At 35.8% G+C, this 24,374-nt stretch overlaps 1 protein-coding gene across 2 annotated transcripts in view; it reads left to right on the top strand.

The window, feature by feature from the left end:
- Positions 1–18,536, top strand: part of if (integrin subunit alpha inflated) — an 87,976-nt gene extending 69,440 nt beyond the window's left edge. The window contains exons 6-17 of one of the 2 annotated variants that reach the window (XM_088044795.1): positions 6,301–6,349; positions 6,517–6,594; positions 9,289–10,021; positions 10,075–10,238; positions 10,289–10,443; positions 10,497–10,729; positions 10,783–11,181; positions 12,744–12,958; positions 13,061–13,161; positions 15,473–17,797; positions 17,842–18,069; positions 18,116–18,536. In XM_088044795.1, the coding sequence (XP_087900921.1) occupies positions 6,301–6,349; positions 6,517–6,594; positions 9,289–10,021; positions 10,075–10,238; positions 10,289–10,443; positions 10,497–10,729; positions 10,783–11,181; positions 12,744–12,958; positions 13,061–13,161; positions 15,473–17,797; positions 17,842–18,069; positions 18,116–18,208 (4,773 nt within the window). In that variant the 3' untranslated portion in view covers positions 18,209–18,536. The remainder of the gene's footprint in view (positions 1–6,300; positions 6,350–6,516; positions 6,595–9,288; positions 10,022–10,074; positions 10,239–10,288; positions 10,444–10,496; positions 10,730–10,782; positions 11,182–12,743; positions 12,959–13,060; positions 13,162–15,472; positions 17,798–17,841; positions 18,070–18,115) is intronic. The other variant, XM_088044796.1, reaches the window with a different exon arrangement.
- Positions 18,537–24,374: the final 5,838 nt, after the last annotated feature.

Genomic DNA, 24,374 nt, shown 5'->3' with positions numbered 1-24,374 from the left:
CTTTCAAAAAAAGTGCCATGTCCTACACCTATCTTTAAAAATGAAGGGGTTAATTTCACCCCCTCAAAGGGAGTTGACTGCAAAAAGTTGTAAATACTGTGTTGTGAGTCCCCTTTACAACTAAAATTGACCTGTCTTAGTGTTTTTGGAAATTCCACCAGTAAGTGCTTCAAAACGCCTCTGTTTCGTTTTCGTTGGCCCACCCTGTATTATCCATTACCCTGAAATAATTGGGACAATAAAAAGATTCAAAAATACTACCTAAATTCAATAAACGTAATTTAATGATAAAATGCATCTTCCATTCTCTTAAAAAAGTAATTTACTTCATAACCTCAAAATGTTACATTGACGGTTTTAGAACCAAAATGCAAAAAGTCGTTTACATTGTTAGATGTGTTTTACACAGACATGGCCTACCGAGATGTCAATAATTCTGAAATATAGTATAGCATATCCGGTGAGAGATTGGGATATTTCGACAGTTGACATATAGGTTGGCAGCAAATTATGCTACAAAATACACTAAAAACACTAAATTCCTACGCGAAATGGGTTGACAGGGTTGTCAGTAACTGGGGTTATTTTGTTCTTTTAAATTTCGCGCGTATGGTAAACTTTTTATCGCGTAGATTTAGTGACTTTTCTGTCATTCAATCTCTCACCCAAGGAGATATGTATACAGAAGGTCAATCTTCTATGCCGCGCGTCGAAAAACGCGAGTCAGAAATCGTCGCGAGCTTGCCGGGCTCTGCGCGGTAGCGTCTGCGCATCTTCTCTGCTATTGGCTATTGGGCATCACATGGTCAACTCATGACGTGCTCATCTTTGCTGTTTAATAAATTGCAAAAGCAAAGCTTCTGCTGATGGAAATTCTCGAGCCATTTTAACATGCCATTCGATACATTTTAATTTCTTACATTATGTGTACAAGTCGTGCGCTTTGGGATGGCGAGAGCGGTAGATGCGCAGTAAAAGCGCGCTCACATTTTTTGATTGACGTTGAATTCGAAACGTTTAGTTGCGAACGGTGACTAAAGCACAATTCATTACTATTCGGCTGCAACAACTCTTGCCATCCTAAAACGCGTGAGCCTCGGTGTAAGCCGTACTTCTGTACACAACAAAAAATAATTAATTTAAAAAATTACCAACATAGTTTTTTATTAATGGCGGAATTAACCATAAAATAATCGGAATATTTAGACAAATATTCACATATAACGTAGATAAAGTAAAGAAACACTTTTCTGTCATCAACAAAATGTGACCATAACCAACAAAACAAAAAGTCATCATTGACAGTATCGACAGATTCCCTGGTGGGCTTTCGACCGTGAGTGTTTTTATTGGCTCGCTGTGGCGCGCAGTTTTAAAAGCTGCGCAGTAGCTACCGCGCAGCGGCCATCAGCTCGCGACGCATTTTGCCACCAATCACGTGACCTAGATTATTCTTCTGTTTCCAGGCTTCATACTCTCACCCTACAAACTATACCTATAATGCATTCACGATCTTTTTAGACCGCGGCAAGGTAACTTGGTTGGTAGTCAACCTTTGTGAGCTAAAGTTTCCTGAAAATGATTGACATTCGTTCTGTCGATTGGAGTTGTCACCTTTTTTTGGTTATGAATTGTGTCTGAAACCTTTCCTCTGTTGCCAGTTTGAACCGAACATTCAAAACTTGATAATTTTATTGAATTTTTATCTAAAATTTTGAAATTATTTTTCAACAAATGCAACAAATAATGGAAGACATTACTGCTGATATATTCCAATGGCAAAAAGTTTACCATTCTCAAGAAGCACTTCTGCCAGGTCTTGATTCTAGTCATAAAACCTTAAAAACAAATTTTTTATCGAATTAGCATTTGACCCAGGGTTATATGTTATGGAATCTCACACTAAAAGCAAACTTTGGCGAATTTCGTTAACTAAAAAGTGCAGCAATTTAGAATTTGAATTGTTTTTGTTTACATAAAGTCTTGTGATCGTTCACTTCTCTGTGTTTGTAACTCATAGACTTAATAATTTTGAAAAGTGTTGTTTTCTCGGCATGAAATTCTAATTGTTGCCGCTTATCAGCCAAAAGTTTTCATCTTTGGTGTCCAGAACTTTGGAAACGGTTGCACGCCGCACCTAAAAATATTTTCAAAACAAACGTCTACGGGACTTTGTACCTTACCAAAAATATATTTGTAACACCTCAGATCATTTGTTCCAGTCTTAGATCAGGCCGATCTTTTCGAAACTGCAAGTAGCACATTTTTTGTTCGAAAACGAAATCACTTTAGGCATTTTATTGCAATATTTTGAAGATAAAGCCTTTAAATAACTGTTACTTTCACGATTAAAAGGAAACACACGATTTTTCCGGCATCAGAAAAGTGGCAAACTTGCATGCATGAAAGACACATGTCTGATGTGACAGTAAAAAAAAACACCTCTGTCAGTCATTGTAGCCAACAAAAAGAAAAAAAACATGGCCTACTCTGGTCTAAAAAGATCGTGAATGCATTATAAAGTCCGTTTTTTATTAAAAAACCACCAACACCGCAATCTCCCACCACTTTACAACCGGCAACGTCGTCGATGGTGACTTTTTGGTGATAAAATCAAATAGGTTAGCTGCCTAATTGACAATTTGATTACACAAAACGGGCTTTCAGGCTGTGCCGAGTCTTTTCACTATTAAATCATTTGATTTGCAATCCAACAGGCTGTAAAAGAAACGTTTTTAACGGAAACACTGCCTAATTTTCAGAAATGTCAAAAATTTGACAACTATTTTCTCACCAAAAATCTTCCTAGGCAACGTTGCCGGTTGTAATCCAGGGGAAGATTGCGGTGTTGTTGTTTAAAAAAAAAACGGATTTTATAAACGACTCCAAATTGAGAACTCTAATGGACCTATTAAAGCGGCAAATTCGAAAAATATCCTTTTTGAATTTGTTGCATATTTTCCGCTGTGTAAAAACGCTTCTCGAGTCCGCCCAAATTACTCACGTAACGTTGTTGCGACATCAAAGAATTAGTCAACACATGAGCGATCGAACCAAAAAAGGTATCCACGCCTCCCACGTTACCTGCTATCAATTCCAAGCCGTTTGGACGTTTCACTATTTTTTGTGCTGTTTCTCCGAACGTGCAAGAATTAGTATTCTGCTCTTATATGTCCAGAGTCAAAGACAATGGAGGCGCCGAAGTAGTTTTTATAGGCCGCTCACATTTTCTGTGTCAGCAGACATCATAAACGTTGAAAAAAAAGTGTCGGCAATCAAAGCAAATTACCATGAAATGCAGGAAGTATTTCCAGCTGGAAGTTTAAACTGAATGGACAAATAGAGAAGTGAACAGATTGCGGCTGTTTAGTTATTTTATTGGATTATAAAAGGGTTTTGATCGGGTGTGCTGCTACGTCTTGGTTTGGACATTCATTACGGGAAACTGTAAAAGTTTCACATTTTATTCTGTTGATTTATTGTTTGTAACTAACTTTACGCTATACGTCGAGTTTAGAGTCCCAACAATGCGTCCTCTCGCCTTTCACTTATGGAGATTTGATTCTATGCAAAACAGTTAATGTTATTGGAGGTAATGCTATCATATACAATACAAACATTTTTATGGCCAAGCAAACTTGGGGGCGATCAAGCACTGAAAAATTATCTCCACGCATTTAGAGAAGAAAAACATGAGTTAGAAGGAAGCAAAAGGTTTGGAAAGAAGACTCTAAAAAGGACCTACTGGATTCAAAGAACTTTGACGACTTTACAATTATGTATATATTTATTATTACAGGGTAATTCTTTGGATATCTAGTCATACAAGGTGTTTATAAATGTTTCTAGCATCAAGGGTGGCTATGAAATCTCAAAGAAATTTGCCGCTTATTATAAATGTGCGTTTAATTTTTTCAACTGACATTTGTAGTTAACCTCAATCACAAAGCAAAGTAAGTTTTGAGAAGAAAACTGTTCGAGTTGTGGTTTGAAACTTGAAAATTAAAAACTTGGACAAAAAAATCGTAACTGAAACGTCATTAACGTAAATAACATTATAAATAATTTTCAAAATAGTTAGTTCAGTATAAAAACAAAGCGGCAAAGTAGTACACGACAGGAATTCCAGAGCCACCCTTGATGCTAGAAACATTTATAAACACCTTGTACAATAGACGATTTTGCACAAGTTGGAAAAAATTAAATTTTTCGCAAGAATAAAAGTTATCGAGATGTTCTTGTTGACCCATAATAATGGATCATTCTACCAAATACGGCTAAAACTTTTTCTAATAGTCGCAATCTGTTTAATCAAGAATGAAAATTAAATTTGACAGATGACAGATTCATGACAGTTACCTTGGAGCAGAGAGTTGAAACTAATATTACTAGAGGATGAAAAGATGGTAGAGTGGGTAACCAAAACTGTTTATGAAATAGCGCCATATTGGAAATAGCCAAATGCTGTGTTTTGGGCATAGTGTAAATGGGGGTTGCCTACTAATAAGGGGGTGCATACAAGATAAGTAAATAAAACTGTTGTTTTATGAAAAGAAACAAATTCATTATTATTTTTTATCAACAATTGATAAACAGTTCAATATTTTGATTAACTTAAATAAACTTAAAAAAATATTATACTAATTATGACACTGCCGGATAAATTCAAACTAATTTTATCTGCCCTTTTTGAATGTGATCTAAACAAAGTACAAAACAATTTTTTTACCTTTTTACCTTCGTATCACGTAAAACCATAATATGTCAATTTGAAAAATAGTTAAAAAATATAGAAAAGAGATTGTTTTTGCAGGTTTTTTTATGATATTAACGTATTAAATTTATTATAATAAATATCAAGAAAAACGAAAATTTTAAAACGATTAAATAAAAGAAATTATTATGCAGATCATAAATCATAAATTATCTGAGCGCCAACTTTGATGCAAACTTTTGCGCTCACAAAAATTCGTTCTTTTTACATTAGTTTGGAGTTAATTGGATTTAAGCAGTGTAAAGTATTTCGTTTTGAAAACAAAAAAATTTAATACTTACAAAGTCATAAGCTACTTGATTTAAAAATTGGTAGCAAAACAAATGAACCGCAACAATTATGATGATACACAGGTCTTCTTAAATTACGAAAAAAAAAATTTTTTTTGTTTATTGTTTAATTTGTACATGCTGTAGACCAAAACTTTGCATAAAATTTGAACCGCTCTCAATAGAAAGAATAAAAGTGATATCAAATTGATTGAATTTATTATTACTGGTGTTTAAATAAATCAATTTTGGTTAATTTTTGTCTAAAACTTTCCCCCGACAATTTAAAATTAAACTGTCTATTGATGTGGTTGAGCCGTATCTTTAAAAACATGGAAATAAATTGTTTAATCAGTACAAATCAAATTTGGTTGCATACATTTCAAGAAAGACTATTTCCAACATGGCGCTCTTGTTAAAACATTCCCACCACCACCTTTTCATCCTCTAGTAATATTAGTCTCATTGGCATTGGCGTATCATGTAGCAACATTTCGCCATTAAACAAATTAGTTTTCATTGTGCAAAATGTGGCTTCATTTTATGCTGCTCGCCTGGTTTGTTCATTGATGACGCAAAAGCAAATATCAGTTTGGTGTTTTCTATTATACAGGGTGATTTTGAAATAGAGGCGGAAAAAAAATCCATTGGAGCATAGTGTAAATGAAGGAATTTGGCAGGTTTTGTTTTTGAAATTGCTCTCAGTTTTAAGAAAAAAATAAAAGAAATTGGTTCTAATTTTCATGCTACGCCAATGATTACTAAGGTTATTAAGGTTACTATGCATAGGTGCATTATTAACGAACAAAATGCTCTTCGTTGTTGTTAAGATTATTTTATGCATATCAGTGGCGCCGACTAAGGTCGGGATTTTGGAATTTTTACCTTTACTTTAAAATTAATAAAAATCACCGAAAACGTCTTTTTTCCGCTTCTATTTCACAATCACCCTGTATACCGGCACATAAATAATGAAATTATGCCCGCTGACCCCATTTGATTCTACGCTCATGTGTCAACCCCTAAATTACTGTGGGATTTCGCTAAGACCAACGTACTAAAAAGCAAGCCACCTTTGATTAATATTTAAAAGATTCACTCTGTATTACGATTATGAAATGTAGCTCTTTACTAGGGACAGCTCGATAAAGTACGCGAAATTCCATCTGCATATTTCCGCGATTTCCTCCAAAGGGGCTTGCCCCAATTCAAAGAATTTCTTTCTACATCAATTAACTCCACTCTCTTCTCTTCCAGGTCGGAGACCGTCTCTTCATCGGTTCGCCAGGCAGTTGGTACTGGCAAGGTAAATTTTCCTTTTTTTTTTTCCCGCCTTATTTTATATTGTTTTCGCTATTTTATTGTTTTTCCAGGCTTCTAGTTGACTAGCGCACCACAGTTTTAGCTTTAAGTGTTACAAATTAGCAAAAAATTAAGAACCTCTTTACATTTCGTTATGTTGGTGTGTTTCAGGACAAATGTATTCCGTTGATGCTCGTGCCACCTTTGACTTTAAACCTTCGTTATTCTCAGCGACGTACGGCCATGAAGGTACTGAAAAAAAAAACAAAATCAAATCAACAAATCATACAAGCTGCGACATACACTTAAACAAATAACAAAATTAATTGTGAAGCAGATCGGTGCAGGAAAAGGAAGTCGCTGTACTAATGACGCTAAATTCAAATTAATTTCAATTAATTCATGTAACTGTGTTAACCAATCGAAGATTATTCGAAAATAATCGTCGAAAGCAGCCGGCACAAATGAATTAACATTATGGAGTTGTTTCATTACCATTTTGGGGACCATCATGTCACTTGAGAAAAACTCATTCTGTTTTCAGGTGAAACTTACATCCAGGAACGGGGCTTCTGAGACAGCTTTTATAACATATTAATCATTTTGTTCAATCTTCCTCACCGTGAGTTATACTGCGGATAACTCACTCAGTTGAGTCGGTCTGGAAAGTTGGACAAAATTTTGTATTGCACTCGTGACCTAAGTCACGTCTTAATGTGAATTATGGAGGAACGTGGATCTTTATAGCTTCATTTTTTTGTTTTAATGCTGTTAAAATAGCATCGCCGAAAAGTGGCACATTTTCAGCGGCCTTCTGAGTTTTCATGCTTTTCTTTCAATGCTCTATCGGCTCACTAACGTTCTCTTTATGTCTTTAATGGAAGGTAAACATTAAATGTTATTAAAATTCCAATTACTTAATGGGATTAAATATCTAATCCTGTTAGAAGTAAAATGGTTAAAGCAAACAATTAGCATTTCTCGTTTCATTGCATTTTGCGGTTCGATTATTCCATTTTGATGGCATTCTGATGTTCTTGTTGACATATTTCCTCAATTTTTTTGAATAATGTTAACATAAGTTGTCTTTTCAAACAAACTAAATGTTGTTTTGAAGCTTCAGTTTTTAAGTAAAAAACAATGCAATTTTTTACAAGATTTCTTCTTTCTCTTCTCCTTTTTTTTTCCACATTTTCTTCCAAGCTAATTAAATTACCTGTATCGTTGATTTAGGTTGCAAATGCCCACACAAGTTTTAAAATTTTCATCGTGTAATTTGGTCCTGGATCGTGCAAGTTCTGTCAATGTAATACAAGGTGTTTATAAATGTTTCTAGCATCAAGGGTGGCTATGAAATGTCAAATAAATTTGCCGCTCGTTACTAATAGGGTTTAGATTTTTCAAGTGACATTTGTAGTTAACCTCAATCATTGAACAAAGTTAGTTTTGAAAACAAACTGTTCAGGTTGAGGTTTGAAGCCTGAAAATCTAAAATTTTAACACAAAACCGTAACTGAAAAGTCGTAGACGTAAAGTGACATTTGAAATAATTGTGAACATATACTATATTTCAGAATTATTGACATCTCAGTGTGCCTTGGAAATTCAAATTTATGTTGGCAGGATCTTCTAATATAAGCGTATTTAGTGTTTTTAGATTTATACTTATCCCTATGTGTATGTAATGTGTGTCACGTCAACTTAGAATCTCATTCATCAGATTCTAAAGAGGAACTGAAATCTGAAGCAGAAGAAATCTGTGTTATGATGGTAGATTCAGAATGTGATTAAAATATCAATCCATTAGCTTAAAAAAGTAATTTACTTCATAACCTCAAAATGTTACATTGACAGTTTTAGAACCAAAATGCTAAAAGTCGTTCACATTGTTAGAGGCGTTTTACACATGGCCTACCGAGATGTCAATAATTCTGAAATATAGTATAGTTATATTCACTATGAAAACAAAGCGGCAAAATAGCGCATGACAGAAATTCCAAAGCGCCCCTTGATGCTAGAAACATTTATAAACACCTTGTATGTTTGTTACTTTTCACTTCACTTGGCTCGCACTAATTAATTACATAACTTTGATGCCCAACAATGTTCATGTCAAAATTGACAAATATCAAATTCTGGGGGAAAATGGTGCCCACTTGTCATTTCCAAATCAAGATTCCAACCTGAAATAAAGAAATAACTGTTAAAGTGAACACTTGCAACCGAAATAAACTGTAGGATCCTGCAGCTTTTGGGTGTTTGAGTTATTAGTTCCCCATCTAGCAGATGTCGCTAAATTTCCCCACCATTCGCACACAAAGCTTAAAACTCCTTCAAATGTTAAATTTACACATATTTCTGTTCTTTTTGCTGCACTTCGTCATCACAACCACCAAAACTCACGGCTTATCTATCCACGTTCCTTCACACTATTAATAGCCAATTTAGTGTGACGTTATCTGCGTAAAATCAGTTTTTTTTTAACCACCAACACCGCAATTTTTCCCTGCATTACAACCGGCAACGTTGCCTAGGGAGATTTTTGGTGAAAAAATTGTTGTCAAATTTTTGACATTTCTGAAAATTACGCAGTGTTTCCGTTAAAAACGTTTCTTTTACAATATATTGGATTGCAAATCAAATGATTTAATAGTGAAAAGACTCGGCACAGCCTAAAAGGCCGTTTTGTGTAATCAAATTGTCAATTAGGCAACTAACCTATTTGATTTCATCACCAAAAAGTCACCATCGACGATGTTGCCGGATGTAAAGTGATGGGAGAGTGCGGTGTTGGTAAGAAAAAAAAACGGACTTTACCACCCCTTTAAGGTGGAGGTGGTTGAGATAACTCATCAGGTAAAATTAACGCGACACCCAATAAACCATTAACTCACTTTCACTTCAAACTCGTCTCCATCGTCTGACTCTTAAGCTTCTTTCCAGGCCAAGTTCATCAGCAGAGTCTGGAAACGCGACCGGCGGTATTTTCAACCACCGAAGGCACCGAAAAAGACGACGATTCTTACATGGGCTACTCTACCATCACAGGCGATTTCCTCGGCAACGGAGAAGAAGGCATCGCCGTGGGGATGCCGAGAGGCAACGATCTAAAGGGAAAAGTTTTGCTTTTCATGTGGAATTTGACGAATTTCTGGCACCATTTCACGAGTGACCAAATCGGGTCGTACTATGGCTACGCTTTGGTAGGTGCAGATGTCAATGGAGACGGTAAATTGGATTTGGTCGTGGGGGCCCCGATGTACACCGTGCAAAACAACAAGAATAAATACGACGTGGGGCGAGTTTACATTGTTTACCATCAGAGTGGACAGACTTTCGCTGAAGACATCCTCGACGGATTCGCTTCAAAGTCGCGGTTTGGACAAGCACTGGCGTCTTTAGGGGACATTAATCAGGACGGGTTTGGCGATTTTGCCGTGGGGGCTCCTTACGACGGTAAAGAAAACCGCGGGGCTGTTTATATCTACCACGGATCGGAAAAAGGAGTGCGGAAGAAGTTTTCGCAAGTTATCTTCGCTGAGGACGTCATTCCGCTTCCAACTGGAGCTCTTACTACTTTCGGGTTTTCGATCACTGGAGGGCTGGATTTGGATGGAAATCAGTACCCTGATATGGCAGTGGGGGCGTATTTGTCCAACAAGGCGTTCTTCTTCAGGTTTGTTTCTATTAGCACACTGTGCAACCTTCGACTCTTCTATAATTTCGCAGATCTCGTCCTGTTATCAAAGTGGAGGCTTCGGTGAAGTTCTTAACGAACACAGTTAACATCGTCAACACCAACCACGTGCTAAGAAGTGACGGCAGCGCCGCCACCAAGACGCAGATTCAGTTCTGCAGCAAATACTACGGCAAAGGAATTCCGAATTCTTTGCGTAACTTATCACCCCCATTTCAAATTCCATTTTTAAATCGAATCTTTCAGATTTGGGAGTTGAGTACATCTTAGACACGAAAAAGTTAATAAGTCCACGAATGGGATTCGTCGACGACGAGGGCCAAAACCAGAAAAACTCAACAATCACGCTGTCGCGGGACGAACAAGTGAAATGTGCCGCCCCGATTGACGTGTACGTGAGAGTAAGTGTTGCTTTTGTTTCAGGGGGCTCTTCAGTAACATTTCTTTTTATTAGAGCGACATTCGAGACAAACTAACATCTCTAGTAGTGGAAGCCAAGTACTGGTTGAAGAACGACGTGGACTTGTCACCTTCATACCTTCAACAACTTCCCAGAAATCCCAGAGCTCCACTGATTCCGGTTCTGGATTTAAATTCACCGCCTTCTAAGAAGGATTCGATTAGCATTCAGAAGAATTGCGGTGATGATAATGTCTGCATTCCGAATTTAGACTTGAGAGTCGAGCCGTAAGTTGTTTTATTACCGAGGTTCTTCAAGGTTTGCATTGTTTTTTCTTCAGGAGCGTCCAGAAGTACTACCTTGACTCCGGCCGCAACTTCTTCTTAGACATCACAGTCTCGAACAGCGGAGAAGACGCGTACGAATCCACCGTGGAAGTGAAATACCCCGATGGCTTCTTCTACGCCACGAGTACCGACGTTCAAGTGGTTTCGCACGTCTTGTGCAGTACCGGCGAAAACAACACCATCAAATGTGATATCGGGAATCCCGTCCCGTTTAATAAAATCGTCCATTTTAAGCTCTTCTGGCAGCCGGACTATTCCAAAGAACTACCATCGTCGCTTTTCTTCGATGTTTCGGTCAACAGTACCAACGAAGAACCTCTGACTACGAGGTACAACAACAAACAACGCGTGGAAATTTCAATACTGTATGATGTAATACAGGAGATACGCGGGTAAGAAGTAAAGTCCAGCTCATTGCTATCAGTCCACTCTGCTGTGTAAATTTTCGGGTGTAAAGCAGGCTTTCAAATCTTTGGGGAGAAAATTAGGGGAAAATTGAATGTGGCGATTTTTGAGGTTATCACGTTGTCAAAGTTGATCAATAACCAATTAAACATTGTTGCAACAGGAAGTTTTTAATAGAGATTTAACAAGTCTTGGCAATGTTGTCCAAGATGATTAGCTTCTACGCATGCCATAGTTGCGTCAAGGTCAAACGCTTTTACTGCCAATTGTTACCGATCAAAATTACTAGGGGCTGCTGCCAACTTAACTTTTTAATGAGTGGACCGATAGCAGAGAGTTGAGACTTATATTACTAGAGGATGAAAAGGTGGTGGTGGGGATGTTTTAACAAGGGCGCCATGTTGGAAATAGTCTTTCTTGAAATGTATGCAACCAAATTTGATTCAATGTACTGATTAAACAATTTATTTCCATGTTTTTAAAGATACGGCTCAACCACATCAATAGATAGTTTAATTTTAAATTGTCTGGGAAAAGTTTTAGACAAAAATGAACCAAAACTGATTTATTTAAACACCAGTAATAATAAATTCAATCAATTTGATATCACTTTTATTCTTTCTATTGAGAGCGGTTCAAATTTTATGCAAAGTTTTGGTCTACAGCATGTACAAATTAAACAATTAACAAAAAAAATTTTTTTTCGTAATTTAAGAAGACCTGTGTATCATCATAATTGTTGCGGTTCATTTGTTTTGCTACCAATTTTTAAATCAAGTAGCTTATGACTTTGTAAGTATTAAATTTTTTTGTTTTCAAAACGAAATACTTTACACTGCTTAAATCCAATTAACTCAAAACTAATGTAAAAAGAACTAATTTTTGTGAGCGCAAAAGTTTGCATCAAAGTTGACGGTCAGATAATTTATGATTTATGATCTGCATAATAATTTCTTTTATTTAATTGTTTTAAAATTTTCGTTTTTCTTGATATTTATTATAATAAATTTAATACGTTAATATCATAAAAAAACCTGCAAAAACAGTCTCTTTTCTATATTTTTTAACTATTTTTCAAATTGACATATTATGGTTTTACGTGATACGAAGGTAAAAAGGTAAAAAAATTGTTTTGTACTTTGTTTAGATCACATTCAAAAAGGGCAGATAAAATTAGTTTGAATTTATCCGGCAGTGTCATAATTAGTATATTTTTTTTAAGTTTATTTAAGTTAAACAAAATATTGAACTGTTTATCAATTGTTGATAAAAAATAATAATGAATTTAATGATTTATAGACATGTTTTTTTCATAAAACAACAGTTTTATTTACTTATCTTGTATACACCCCCTTATAGGTAGGCAACCCCCATTTACACTATGCCCAAAACACAGCATTTGGCTATTTCCAATATGGCGCCCTTTCATAAACAGTTTTGGTTACCCCCTCTACCATCTTTTCATCCTCTAGTAATATTAGTTTCAATTCTCTGACCGATAGTATGAGCTCTGGTATAGAAAAGAAGAGATTTCAAGAGTGTTTTTTAGGTGGTCCATTCCAAACGAGGTGTTGTTCAGTCCTGCATCATTACTGTATGCTGAGGATATTTCTAATCAGACTTCTTTTACTCCTTCGAAAGATCGTTTGTCAGAGGATGTGATCGGACCGCAAGTTATCCACGTCTATGAACTGAAAAATGGGGGGAAAACTACCATCAAAGCCACTGAAATATTTTTCGTGTGGCCCGCGGCGACGGCAACAGGTGAGTTCCCGGTGAAACTCGATTTTTGAGATTCTTGGATTTCTCTGGAGGCGTTTTTTGTCCGGCCATTTGGGTTTTGTTCATTCTTTTATTTTGTTTCAGGTGAAGATTTCCTGTACTTGGTCGATCCTCCACATTTCTCGTTCACCAAAAATCTGAATCTTAAATGTGGTTCTATTCCTGCCAATTATAGGGATTTCGAGGTAAATAACACTGCGTGACAGAGTTTTGGTACTTTCAAAACTGTTAGGTGCAATGAGTAGCCCACAATTTTATAAAACATATGTCGTTTACCGCAAGTCTCTATCACGTCGAGTTTAGAAGTTATGGGGACGTTTTTCCAAGAATACCAATTTTTAAATTTAATTTTTAAATCAAGTAGGTTATGAATATATTGCAAGTATTAAACCATTTTGTTATCAAAATAAAAGTTATTACACAGCTCAAGTACAATTCACTCAAAACTAGGGTAAAAAGCGCGAATTTTTGTAAAAATTCGCATCAAAGTAGGCGGTTCAAACCAGTTATGATTTGCATTGATTTTCATATTTTTTCTTGTTTTTTCTGATATATTTTGAAATTTTATGACCATAACTACGTTAACACCCTAAATAAACCCAAAAAGCTCTTTTCTGTTTTTTTTTAACTCTTTTTCAAATTGACATAACAAAAAAATTGTACGTGATATAGTATATCCGGTGAGAGATTGGGAGATTTCGACAGTTGACATATAGGTTGGCAGCAAATTATGCTTAAAAACACTAAATTCCTACGCGAAATGGGTTGACAGAAACCCCAGTTACTTTGTTATTTTAAATTTCGCGCGTAGATTTAGTGACTTTTCTGTCATTCAAACTCTCACTGTACGAACTACAAGGTGTTTATAAATGTTTCTAGCATCAAGGGTGGCTCTGGAATTCCTGCCGTGCACTATTTTGCCGCTTTGTTTTCATAGTGAATATAACTATCTTGAAAATTATTTATAATGAAACTTACATTCATGATGTTTCAGTTACAGTTTTCTGTCCAAGTTTTTGATTTTCTGGTTTTAAACCACAACTAGAACAGTTTATTTCTCAAAATTAACTTTGCTTCATGTTTGAGGTTAACTGAAAATGTCAGTTGAAAAATCGAAACCCACATTTGTAATGAGCGGCAAATTTCTTTGACATTTCATAGCCACCCTTGATGCTAGAAACATTTATAAACACCTTGTATATAAAGTTTTTGAGATGAAGATATTGTTTGGCACTTTGTATAGATCAGATAACACCAACTTTAATTAAGTAATTAAATTAAATTAATTTGAATTTGTCGCGCATTGTAATTGAACTTATTATAATACAGAATGATTCATTTCAACAGTGTAACAAAAATGTGCTGCTCTTTCGATTGATTTGAACTAAACTACAGTTTTTTTGCCATCAGTCCACTTTCCTGTGTAAATTTTCGAAATTTTTTTGAGTGTAAATCAGGCTTTTCGTTCTTTGGGGAGATTAAAGTTAGGAATATGAGAATTAAACAAACTTTGACTTACCCAAGACGATTATCTTCTACGCATGTCACAGTTGTGTCACGTCCAAACGCTACCAACTGCTACCGATTAAAATTGCTAGAGGCTGTTGCCAACTTTACTTTATTATGAGCTCTAAATTCTAAAATCCGTTAAAAAAAAACTTAAACACCGCAGTCTCCTCCCACTTTTCAACCAGCAATGTCGCCAACTTGATTTTCTGGAGATAAAATGAATTATACTATAGTCGGAATTTTGTTTTAAACTTTGGTTTAACCCCGCCCACATGGACAAATGACGATTTGAATTTGTCGAATCAACGAATGGCTAGCCTCCTTTACACAACATAATCAAAATTTTGACAACTCGCGGAGTTAAACCAAAGTTATAAAAGTCTGACTATAGAGCTCATTACTATCGGTCCACTTATTAAAATTAAAGTTGGCAGCAGCAATTTTTATCGGAAACAGTTGGCAGAAAAAGCGTTTGACCTTGAGTTTGCCAAAACTTGTTAAATTCATATTTAAACCTCACTTTTCGAACTAACCTTCGATTAATTCTTAACTAATGTGAGATGTTGATACACCACACTTTGACATCGCGTTAACCTCAAAAATCGTTATTCAATTCTCCCCTAATTTTCTCCCTAAACAATTGAAAGCCGGATTTACACCCGAAAATTTTAGGAAATTTATACAGGTAAGTGGACTGATAGTAATGAGCTGGACTTTAGGTTAGTTGTCTAATTGACTAATTACACATAACGATTTTTCAGCCCGTGCCGTGTCTCTTTTATTTGAAATTCAACAATTTGTAAAAATACGTTTTTAACAGAAAAACTGTCCAATTTTCAGAAATGTCATTAATTTGACATTTGTTTTCTCACCAGAAAATCTCCCCAGACGACGTTGTCGGTTGAGAAGTAGGGGAATATTGCGGTGTTGGTGGTTTATTAATAAAAAAAATTAACTTTAGAATACAAAGAGAATTCATTGTTTCAGCTGTCAACCCGTCGGAAAAGCATCTGGGAGCTCTACGACATCAACGTCTCAAACGACATAAGTTCCGCGAAGGTAACTTCAGTGGAATCATCGAAAATCGGATCCACCATCGGTGGTAAAATTGTCAAAGGCGACGAAAAATTAAACAAAGAAGTTCAAACATCGGGCGACAGTTCGAAAGTCATGGATGTACGCCACCAAAACAAAACGGTACAATCTTCAGCTTGGCAAGAATCCACAAAAGTACAAATATTCGAAAGCGGATCCTCAAACGCCGAAGTTCTCGCCAGTGGAAACTACAGATACTTGAAGATCGATGGAAAAGACTACATCTATCGTTGTATCCGAAAAATGAACGGCCAAGATCGCGAAGTTGACTGCGGAAGAGACTTTTCCTTAAATACCACGCCAGGATTACTGCAAGTCGCCACCGCACAATATCAAGAAGAAGGTGACGTTCTGTACTGGTGTCTTCAGCAAGAGAACGGCGTTTGGAGGAAAGTCCTCTGCGAGGGAGCACCGAAAGTACCGGTGGCGGCGCAACAGGAGAAGGTAACAGTGCAAGTCTTCCATGGGAACCAAGCGCTGCAGAATAAACTGGAAGGTGGGAAATTCGAACACCAGAACGTGCGTGGCGGTGACTTCATCTACCGCTGCTTCCGAAGACAACATGGCCGCGAAGAGGAAATCGACTGTGGGAAGAAGTTGTCGTTTTCTTCGCTTGATCTTCCGTGGGTTTTGGAAAAGTCGGGATTACAGCAGGAAGGCATCCGTTACGCGTGTTTAGAACTCGATTCCCAGGGACAACCACATCGAGCGGAGTGTCGAAACTTACCGAAAATTAAAGTCAAGACGGAGATCTACCAGACTTCTTGGGGGCAAAACGATACTCATTATTGGAACAACAGTGGGTTGTACGATGTTGCGAAGTTTGATAGAGTCCAAGTTTTCCAAGGAGACGAACAGATTCGGCAGCAGCTAGAAGGGGGGATTTACCGCCACCAGTACCTCGACGGAAGAAACTTTATTTACCGGTGCTTCCGCGGTGTTAACGGACGAGAACAAGAAGTGGATTGCGGGAAAGACTTTTCTTTAGCGCGACTTAACATCGCGGGTTTGTTAACCCAATTCGGGGTGCAACAGGATGAACGAATTCGCTACACTTGTCTAGAACCTGATGGCAGAGGGGGGTTAAGATATGTGTCTTGTGGGGCTGTTCCGGCAATTCGTATTAAACCCCAAGTCATTAGGACGTTTTGGAAGTCTAATACTACTCACTACTGGAACAACACTGGAGTTTACACTCTTCCTCAGACTTACTACTTTGACACGGTCCAAGTACTACAAGGGGGCCAAAACGTGAGATCTGAAATCACAGGAACGTACCGATCGGAAACGGTTAATAACCAAGAGTTCCTCTGCCGGTGCTTTAAGAATTTCCAACAACTTGATTGTGGCCCGAATTTTTCCCTTGCTGGGATCAACATTTTGGTTTTGATGCGAAGAGCTAACATTCAGCGAGAAGGGAAAATCCAGTACTTCTGTTTAGAGGTCGATGGGTACGGCAACTGGAGAAGCGCAGATTGTAGTCGATTACCAAAAATCCAGCTCGCGATTCGAAGGTACGAGACGCAGCAACAAATTCTTCGCCGGTGCCTCAAACTAGTTAATGGTCAATGGCATGATGTGGACTGTAAATCGGATTCGAGATTCCAGACCGGAAGCAGCACCTTCGTGGAGCAATGCTTCCAGACTGTCAACGGCCAACGCCAAACTATCAATTGCAGCGACGTTCCAGCCGGGGCTTCGTTCACTGATACCTACAGCCAGGGCTCCACTTACAACCAACAATCTGGACGTGGACGCTATGGAAGCGACTACGATTACTACGATCGAAGAGCCAACTTCTCCCAAGGAAATGAAGAGAGTTACGAGAACACGTACGATTACGACTTGCACGCCCAGACGCAGTCTCCTCAACAGTACGGAAGACACTCAGGTTTTACCGCAGGGGTGCTAGACTTGGGCACTTTAGGAGGAACTCGCGAGAGCCACTGGTCAGACACCCGGGAAATTCCTCCACATTACAACAACATCGGCGATAACGTCCCCACCTCCTCCCCATCCCCCAAAAACTGGCACCACGGCCGAAGGAAGCGACAGATCATCGGCGACAACGACCCCTCCATAGCCAAAATCAAAGAGAAGTACCCTTGCAAGAACCTGGAGTGCGTGTACATGCGATGCACCATCGAGAACTTGGAGCATGGCAAACCCTTGACCATCGCTCTTCGGGGGCGACTCAACGCCAAAGTCCTCCGAAATGTGAGTTTGGCTGTGTGACGATCCTTCGTAACAATCGTTTTTAGATCAACCTTGACAACACCATGAAGTTCTCCTCGATGATGTTAGCCCGCGTCCACAAAGTCCCTCATTTGATGTCGATAGAAGACAGCAAGATTGAGGTGCAAGAAGTGGAAACCGTAGTCAAGATACCCGAAGAAATCAAATCCGAAACGGTCCCTCTGTGGGTTTTCGTCTTGTCGGCGGTTGCAGGCACCATAATCCTCCTGCTCCTTATTTTCCTCTTATACAAGGTAAGGCTGGTTTAAACAAGTCCAATTTTTATTAATCTCGTTTCAGCTTAATTTCTTCAAGAGAAATCGGCCCTCTAGCGCCCCTGAACGGCAGCCTCTCAACAGCAACGGTTATCACCACGGCGACGAAGCTCTGTGATTCCCCGGGTAGCTGAACCTCTAAACCAAAAGACTTTCTTTTAACTTATTGTAGATGTGTGAATGTGTAGTTAAATGTGTTTCCAACAGGATTGCCAACTTTTTTAAATGACTTACAGACTAATTTACATTAATACATACTAAAACGTGCCTTATTCACTAGTGCCACGATGTACTTTGCTGTGGAAAATCCTATTTGTTATGTTAGAATTAATTTATAAACGAAATCTGTTTATACCGACACTAATTGAAAAGCAAGGAAAAGTTTGTTGACGTCGAATTTGTATATTGTAATTTGACACTGTAAATAAAACTATTGATTATGTTAACTGGGCTTTTTTCTACCCGCCAAGAAACGCCAACTTGATTAATACAACGTGTTTATAAATGTTTCTAGCATCAAGGGTGACTATGAAATATCAAATAAATTTGCCGCTCGTTACTAATGTGGGTTTAGATTTTTCAACTGACATTTGTAGTTAACCTCAATCATTGAACAAAGTTAGTTTTGAAAACAAACTCTTCAAGTTGTGGTTTAAACCCTGAAAATCTAAAATTTTGACACAAAACCGTAACTGAAAAGTAGACGTAAATGACATTTGAAATAATTGTGAACATAACTATGTTCACAATTATGACTATAGTCACTATGAAAACAAAGCGGCAAAATAGCGCATGACAGGAATTTCGAAGCCCCCTTGATGCTAGAAACATTTATAAACACTTTGTAGTATATTACGTAACGTGTAAGGTAAGAAGCGTATTACACACGAGCAAAATTCGCGAGTGTACGTAAGTCGTCTTACCCTCGAGTTGCGTATTATACTTTTTCTACGATTGCGATGGAAAATTACAACTAAAATTCAAAAAAATGCTTTTTTTTATTATTTGTGTTATAATTATTGATGTTTATTGTAACATTTTTGCAATTAGTAAGGGCAATTGGTGCCGCACATTTCGAGGTTGATGGTCCCATTTCTACGTTTCGATTATATTGAGAATAGGCCACATTTGGTGTGTCACTGTCAATGCTGTTACACAGAATATCTGACGTATTTCTTTTAGCTGCCATAACCTTCAGCCACGGCCTGACTTTTCCATACGCCATGGCGTTTCAATGCCATTAAATCGCCTCCTCCATCAACCAAAATTGTCGCTGAAGAACGCCTGAAGCAATGGCCTGTGAATTGCTCTGGATTTTCCAAATTGAAAAATTTGGCAATGATTTTTGGTTGATCACCTAACTTGTTAATGCCACTATTAATGTCAGTATTTGCAGGTCGGAGGCTCATATACTTCTTACAAATATCATAGAAATGTCCAGAAACAATAAAAGATCTTTCTGTTTTATTTTTACTGTCAGGGATTTTGATGTAAAGTTCGTTTCCCATGTCTTTCACATGATGTACTTGCATATCTTTTAATTCCTTTTTGCGACATGCACCGGAAACAGCAATAATCAGTGCAACCTACAAATACAAGGTGTTTATAAATGTTTTTAACATCAAGGGTGGCTATGACATGTCAAAGAAATTTGCCGCTCTTTACAAATGTGGGTTTCGATTTTTCAACTGACATTTGCAGTTAACCTCAAACATGGAGCAAAGTAAGTTTTGAGAAATAAACTATTCTAGTTAAACTTAAACGTCATTGAAATAAGTAACATTATAAATAATTTTCAAGATAGTTATATTCACTATGAAAACAAAGCGGCAAAATAGTGTACGACAGGAATTCCAGAGCCACCCTTGATGCTAGAAACATTTATAAAAACCTTGTAGATAATTATAATAAAATGTCGCGTTTACATGGATTAATTACCTTTGAAAACAAATACTTTTCGTCTAGAGCTTCCTCAATAAAACGTTTAATTTGTTCAGAAGTAAACGTTGACGATTTTTGCTTTATATCCATCTGAGGTTCGTTTCAGGTATGCACGTAATTTCAAATATTTGGTAATGTCAACATTTTCCTTGATGTTGAGAGTATAGAATATGTCGCCCATAATGACGAAGGTTTCAATGTTTTACCTAAAGTTTCATAACGTTTTCAGAAAATGAGGTTATGTTTTTCATTCTTCTCCAATTCATGAATTTTTCATAATTATATTCATACTTTTCCTTCGACTTTGGGGGCAGCAAATTACTAATAACCATGTTGGCTTGGGCCGTAATTTCAGGAGGTGTAGACGTAAATTCGTTTTCGGCGTCAGACATTGTATTAAACTGCGCCACGAACTGCGCAACACGAGCAATCGTTGACACTTGCAAATTATCACGGTGAATCAGAGAGTTGAAACTAATATCACAATATAACAATATATAATATATAATATATAATATATAATATATAATATATAATATAATATAATATTACTAGAGGATGAAAATCTGGTAGAGGGGGTAACCAAAACTGTTTATGGAAGGGCGCCATATTGGAAATAGCCAAATGCTGTGTTTTGGGCATAGTATAAATGGGGGTTGCCTACTAATAAGGGGGTGCATACAAGATAAGTAAATAAAACTCTGTTGTTTTATGAAAAAAAACATGTCTATAAGTCATTAAATTCATTATTATTTTTTATCAACAATTGATAAACAGTTCAATATTTTGTTTAACTTAAATAAACTTAAAAAAATATTATACTAATTATGACACTGCCCGATAAATTTAAACTAATTTTATCTGCCCTTTTTGAAAGTTGATGTGATCTAAACAAAGAACAAAACAATTTTTTTATCTTTTACCTTCGTATCACGTACAATCATAATATGTCAATTTAAAAAATAGTTAAAAAATATAGAAAAGAGGTTGTTTTTGCAGGTTTTATTATATTGACGTATTAAATTTATTGTAATAAATATTTGAACTACAGTAGGGCCTCGTTAATCCGGAGAGGCAAAAACAAGACCCTTTCCGGATTATCGAGGCATCCGGATTATAGTATGCCATATTTGACGGTACTAAAACATATGTTTAACTTTAGTTTCTTTAATCAATTTTTAAATGAAAGCATAAAGACAAAAATGTACATGTTCATGTAGAAAAACAGTAAGTTAAATTACATAAAACATTAGACTTTACATAAACAAAAGACTGACGACGCATTGGCTCATGGCAGCCCGCACCTACACCCGCCCTCGCCTGTCCCCCCGCAAAGCCCATTGCCCGGCCGGATTACAGCGATCACCGAACTAGCAGGAGTCCGGATTACCGAGGCTCTACTGTATATAAAAAAAACGAAAATTTTAAAACAATTAAATAAAAGAAATTATTATGCAGATCATAAATCATAAATTATCTGACCGCCAACTTTGATGCAAACTTTTGCGCTCACAAAAATTCGTTCTTTTTACATTAGTTTTGAGTTAATTGGATTTAAGCAGTGTAGAGTATTTTGTTTGGAAAACAAAAAAGTTTAATACTTATAAAGTCATAAGCTTAAAAAGTCATAAGATTTAAAAATTGGTAGCATAAACAAATGAATCGCAACAATTATGATGAGACACAGATCTTCTTAAATTACGAAAAAAAAATTATTTTTTTGTTTATTGTTTAATTTGTACATGCTGTAGACCAAAACTTTGCATAAAATTTGAACCGCTCTCAATAGAAAGAATAAAAGTGATATCAAATTGATTGAATTTATTATTACTGGTGTTTAAATAAATCAATTTTGGTTAATTGTTGTCTAAAACTTTTCCCAGACAATTTAAAATTAAATTGTCTATTGATGTGGTTGAGCCGTATCTTTAAAAACATGGAAATAAATTGTTTAATCAGTACATTGAATCAAATTTGGTTGCATACATTTCAAGAAAGACTATTTCCAACATGGCGCCCTTGTTAAAACATCCCCACCACCACCTTTTCATCCTCTAGTAATAATAGTCTCAACTCTCTGCGGTGAATCGAGTATATACGGTGGCCGCATCTCTCTAGCCGAACAGAATGATGACGTCACAATCGCCCTGTAGACAGCGCTTGCATGAACATTTTACGATTATTTCAATTAAATTTCGCAGAAATAATGTTTAAACTTTTATTAACATATCAGAAAATTATACAACGATTCTTTTCACTTTAGGGAAAAGCATTTTCTAACCATTTCTTAGCTATAATTTAGCAGAAATATTATTTTAACTGTTATTATAATTTTTAATTCTGTAACATGTTCTATATGTTTTTTAATTAAAAATAACAAACAAACATATAATAATAAAAATGAAAAGTATGTATCTAATACTAGTGTTGGTACCCATGAATTAAAAGGATTATACAAGATATAAATATAAGACCTAAAACTAGAATACAGAGAGAAATACACAAAACATTATAATTGTGGGGTTCAGAGAAAAAGTGGACCAAAACCTTAAATAAAAAATGTTTCTGTTAATTAATGTATTCATCAAACAAAAGCTTCTTTAGTATTTAAAACCAAAAATGTCAGCTTTGACAAGAAAACAAAAAAGTTTTGATAAAATATTAGGTTATAATTTTTTCATTTTTTTTAGCATTTTTAGATTTTATGTGTGTACGTGACTTTCTTTTTGCCCCCGCGGATTCTTCTTGACTAGTATTTAATCTTTCAACTCTTATATACAGGGTGATTTTTTAAAAACGGCAGGCGTTGTAGAATTTTTAATTTACTATAACCTGATGATTTTAGAATGCTTCTAAATGTCTTAGTATATTTTGGGCGATATTCAACTTTTTACTTTTGCAAGATAAGATAATTATTAAATTTATTATTTATTATTAAATTGGGAGTCATTTTTTTTCATAATTTGGAAGATATTAATTTTCATGATTCCGAAATGTGTAGTATGTTCTATTTTTACAAAAATATTTTTAAAAAAAATTATCAAAAACGAAAAAAATTAGGCAATTAAAGTCAATAAAATCTAAAAAATCTAAAAAAAAAATATGCGTGCCAATTTAAAATAAGAAAGTTGAGTATCGCCCAAAAGATACTAAGACATTTAGAAAAATTCTAAAATCGGCAGTTTATAGTAAATTAAAATCTATTTAATTTCTTTTTAAAATTTTTGAAATTGGTTCATAAATAAAAATTTTACAACGCCTGCCGTTTTTTATAAATCACCCTGTATGTGCGTTGAAGAATATATGTAGTAATAATTTCCTCTGGAAATTCTTTAATTTTTTTTTATTTCATTAGTAATAGATTTAACAATATTTTTATTTTTGTTTACGGCTTTACTGTGAAAAGATTTAAAATATTTCTCAAAATTATTTGCAGTCTCAAGCCAAGACACTCGGCACTTTTTGATGTCGGTGTCTGATCAAACGCCACCTTGCATTTTTTATCAACGCGTAATAAAATAATAAACACAATAGAGTTCAGAACGGTTGGTCATTTAAAACGTACTCATTGTATTTTACAAAACTATCAAGTTAGAAAATGCATTTTGGCCTCATTTTCGTACGACGTATTGTTAATAATATTTTTTGTAACAAAATATTGTACTGTACACCGTAAATTATTCACTGCTGTAAGCTGTAAAGCATTATTGCCACATATCGTCGGTTTAAGTTGTTAAGTTGCTAAGTCCATTTTTGAACAAAATGCGTTTTCAATTTTATAAAAAGAATAACAGAATAGTACAGCATTGGATCCTTTCATGTGTTATGATTTCAGAATTAAGAACCATTCTATTTTCGTTCCCCCAAAAAAAAAAAATTAAGATATGTCGACCTCGGTTAAAAAAAATCGAAATGGACTTAGCAACTTAACGACTTAATAAGCTGACAATATATTTTTTTAACGCACATATATGAAGGTATAAAGATTAAATACGAGTCAAGAAGAATATGCGAGGGCAAAAAGAAAATCACAAACACACATAAAATCTAAAAATGCTAAAAAAATAAAAAAACCAACACTAGTATTATACAGGGTGTCTCGCATAAGGTTAGCTTCCTGAAAATGTGAGATTTGTGAGTTTATAAGGAACAAAAAATATATATATCATCTGGGCCTAAACTGAATAATAAGCGAAAAAAAGGCATTTTTGTAAATTGAAATTTTGGGACCATTGATCTACAATTAAGCAACTACAATGAAACCGTTAATTTTCTATAGCAACACTAAATTGTCAATTTTGACTTTTGTCACAAATTTAAAAGTGTTTTTTGCTGCGAAATAT

Source organism: Gnatocerus cornutus, chromosome 9 (assembly GCF_029298725.1).
Source record: "Gnatocerus cornutus isolate USDA-ARS CGAHR chromosome 9, icGnaCorn1.1, whole genome shotgun sequence".
Taxonomy (NCBI): domain Eukaryota; kingdom Metazoa; phylum Arthropoda; class Insecta; order Coleoptera; family Tenebrionidae; genus Gnatocerus; species Gnatocerus cornutus.
Note: the sequence above shows the minus strand (reverse complement) of the source record. Positions and strands in the feature narration are given on the sequence as shown.